The 3,476-nt window shown below is 36.1% G+C and overlaps 1 protein-coding gene across 1 annotated transcript; it reads left to right on the forward strand.

The window, feature by feature from the left end:
* The first annotated feature begins 1,318 nt into the window (after positions 1–1,318).
* LOC116639981 (40S ribosomal protein S7) lies at positions 1,319–1,965 on the forward strand. The gene has a single exon (XM_032416743.1). The coding sequence runs from the start codon at positions 1,350–1,352 to the stop codon at positions 1,932–1,934; it is 585 nt and encodes a 194-aa protein (XP_032272634.1). The 5' UTR covers positions 1,319–1,349; the 3' UTR covers positions 1,935–1,965.
* The last annotated feature ends 1,511 nt before the right edge of the window (positions 1,966–3,476 follow it).

Raw genomic sequence — 3,476 nt, forward strand, 5'->3', positions numbered from 1 at the left:
TTATACTATACTAGGTGAAGTGGCATAATATCACTTGAACGTAGACTCTGATAAGTTCAAGATTATAATATAAACCCTAAAGCAATCACTAAAATAATACAACAAAGAGACATAACTAAGGAGATAAAATGGAATAATAAAAAATACTCAATCCAAAATAAGTCAGTAAAAGAGAAAAAAAGAACAAAGAATAGATGGGACCAAAAAAAAAAAAACGAGCAAACAAAGAGACCTAATATATCAATAATCATATGAAATAGTAAATTGTATAAACACCCTAACTAAAGGTCAGAGATTACGAGATTGAATAAAATAAGGTGTGGGGCACATGATTGGCTCAGTCAGAAGAACATGTGATTCTTGATCTCAGGGTCATGAGTTCAAGCCCCACATTGGGTGTAGAGATTACTTAAGTAAATAAACTTTAAAAAAAATCAAGATCCAATTATAATATTGCATACAAGAAATGCACCTTAAATATAAAGACACAAATAAGTTAAAAGTAAAAGCATAGAAAAAGATTTACCACTATAATCGTAGTCCAAAGAATGCTGGAGTAGCTATACCATCAAAGTAAATTTCAGAGGAAAGAATATTACCAGAGATAAATAAAGTCAGTTTATAATTATAAAAGTGTCAATCAAGAGGACCTAACAATTTTTTTTAAGATTTTATTTATTTAGGGGCGCCTGTGTGGCTCAGTCGGTTAAGCGTCTGCCTTCGGCTCAAGTCATGATCTCAGGATACTGGGATGGAGCCCCACATTGGGACTCCCTACGCAGTGAGGAGTCTGCTTCTCCTCTCCCTTCCCCTGCTTGTGCTCTCTCTCTCTCTCTCACTCACTCTCTCTCTCAATAATAAAATCTTTCAAAAAAAATATTTTATTTATTTATTTGAGAGAGAGACAGAGCATGAGTTGGGGGAGGAGCAGAGGGAGAGAGACAAGCAGACTTCCCACTGAGTGGGGGAGCCTGACACAGGACCCTATCCCAGGACCCTAAGATCATGACCTGAGCCGAAATTAGACGCGTAACCGATTGAGCCACCCATGTGCCCCAAGGGGACACAACAATCTTAAATATTTAGAGTTTCAGAATACATGAAGCAAAAGCTGATAAATTGAAAGGGGAACTAAATCACAATTATGGAGAGAGATTTCAATATTCCTCTCTCAATTACTGATAGAAGAAGAGACAAAATCAGCAAGGATATAGAGGATTTGAGCCACATTATTAGCCAACTTGACCTAATTATAATTTATAGAATGATGTAATCAACAACAGCAGAATAAACAGTCTTCTGAAATGCACATGGGCTCTTCCTAGGCCGGCGCTCTCAACAAGAAGGCCATGTTCAGTTCGAGCGCGAAGATCGTGAAGCCCAATGGCGAGAAGCCGGACGAGTTCGAGTCCGGCATCTCCCAGGCTCTCCTTGAGTTGGAGATGAACTCCGACCTCAAAGCCCAGCTGAGGGAGCTGAACATCACGGCTGCCAAGGAAATTGAAGTTGGCGGTGGTCGGAAAGCTATTATCATCTTTGTTCCCGTTCCTCAGCTGAAATCTTTCCAGAAAATCCAAGTCCGGCTAGTCCGTGAATTGGAGAAAAAGTTCAGTGGGAAGCATGTTGTTTTTATCGCTCAGAGGAGAATTCTGCCTAAGCCAACTCGAAAAAGCCGTACAAAAAATAAGCAAAAGCGTCCCAGGAGCCGCACTTTGACAGCCGTGCACGACGCGATCCTGGAGGACTTGGTTTTCCCAAGTGAAATTGTGGGCAAGAGAATCCGTGTGAAACTGGATGGTAGCCGGCTGATCAAGGTTCATTTGGATAAAGCACAGCAGAACAACGTGGAACACAAGGTTGAAACTTTTTCTGGTGTCTATAAGAAGCTTACAGGCAAGGATGTTAACTTTGAGTTCCCAGAGTTTCAGTTGTAAACAAAAATGATTAAATAAAACTTTCATAGTATTGTAAAAAAAAAAAAAAAAAAAAAAGAAATGCACATGGGACATTTAACAAGATATATCATATTCCGGCTCATGAAACTTAAAGGGATTCAAGTTACACAAATTATGTTCTCTTATCATAATTGAAATCAGTAATATAAAGATATTTGGGCAATCCTCAAATATTTGGAAACTAAACAAATTATATTATACTCCATGAGCCAAAGAAGAAATCAAAAGTATAATTAGAAAGTATTTTAAACTGAATGAAAATGAAAACACAACATATCAGAATTTGCGAGATGATGGTAAAGCAGAGATTAGCTTCACCTTAAATGCCTATATTAGAAAAGAAGAAAGATCTCAAATCAATGACCTGAGTTCCACCTTAAGAAAATAGAAAAAGAGCAAATTCAACCCAAAGCAAGCAAAAGAAAGGAAATAATGAAGAGCAAAGTGAAAATCAATGAAATAGAAAAGAGAAAAATAATAAAGGGAAAAATGAAACCAAAGGCTGTCTCTTCGGGAAGATCAATAAAACTGATAAAATTCCAAGCAGACTAATCAGGAAAAAAAAAAAGGGAAGATACTAATTACTAAAATTAGAAAAGAGAAAAGTGGCATCACTACAGACTCTACAGATAGTAAGAGGATAATAGGAGAATATTATGAACGATGTTATGCCTATAAATTTGACAACTTAGTTAAAATGGTCAAATTCTTAGAAAGATACAAATTTCCAAAGCTCACTCAAAAAAAAAAAAAAATAGATAGCCTGAATATCCCTATATCTATTAAATAAAATGACATTGCACAAAAAAAACTGCAGGTCCTGATGCGTTCACTAGTGAATTCTATGAAATATTTGGGGAATTCTACACAGACTCTCAGAATATTAAAAAAGGGTTGTATTTCCCAATTAACATTATATAAGAAGGACAACACAGCATGACCAAGTGAGCTTTTATCTAAGGATTGTAAGATTGGTTTAATATTAGAAAATTAATCAATGTAATTCACCATATTAACAAACTTGAAAAAAACATATGATCACCTCAATAGATGCAGAAAAAACATTGGACAAAATCTACATCCATTCCTGATTAAAAACTCAGTAAACTGGAAATTGAAGGGAACTTTCTACATTTGAGAAAAGGCATCTACAAAACACCTACAACTAACATCATATTAATGATGGAAGACTGAATTTTCTTCCCCTAAGATCAGGAACAAGACAGGATGTCTGCTCTTGTCACTTTTATTCAGCACTGAACTGGAAGTTCTTGCCAGGGAAATCAGGCAGGAAAAATAAATAAAAGATAGCTAGATTGGAAAGGAAGAAGTAAAGCTATCTGTATTCAGAGGTGACATGATCTTCTATGTGGAAAATCCAATGAATCTACTAAAGAGTTTAACAAGTTTGCAGGAATAAGATTAGTATCCATAAATCATTTGTATTTCTATATACTAGCAACACATAATCAGAAATTAAGACTTTGGGGCGCCTGGGTGGCTCAGTCGTTAAGCGTCTGC

The sequence above is a fragment of the Phoca vitulina genome, unplaced genomic scaffold (genome assembly GCF_004348235.1).
Source record: "Phoca vitulina isolate PV1807 unplaced genomic scaffold, GSC_HSeal_1.0 scaffold19, whole genome shotgun sequence".
NCBI classification, from domain to species: Eukaryota; Metazoa; Chordata; class Mammalia; order Carnivora; family Phocidae; genus Phoca; species Phoca vitulina.

What these genes read in the sequence shown, in the direction of transcription:
- LOC116639981 (XM_032416743.1), top strand. Translation starts at nt 1,350, where the DNA reads ATGTTCAGTTCGAGCGCGAAGATCGTGAAGCCCAATGGCGAGAAGCCG.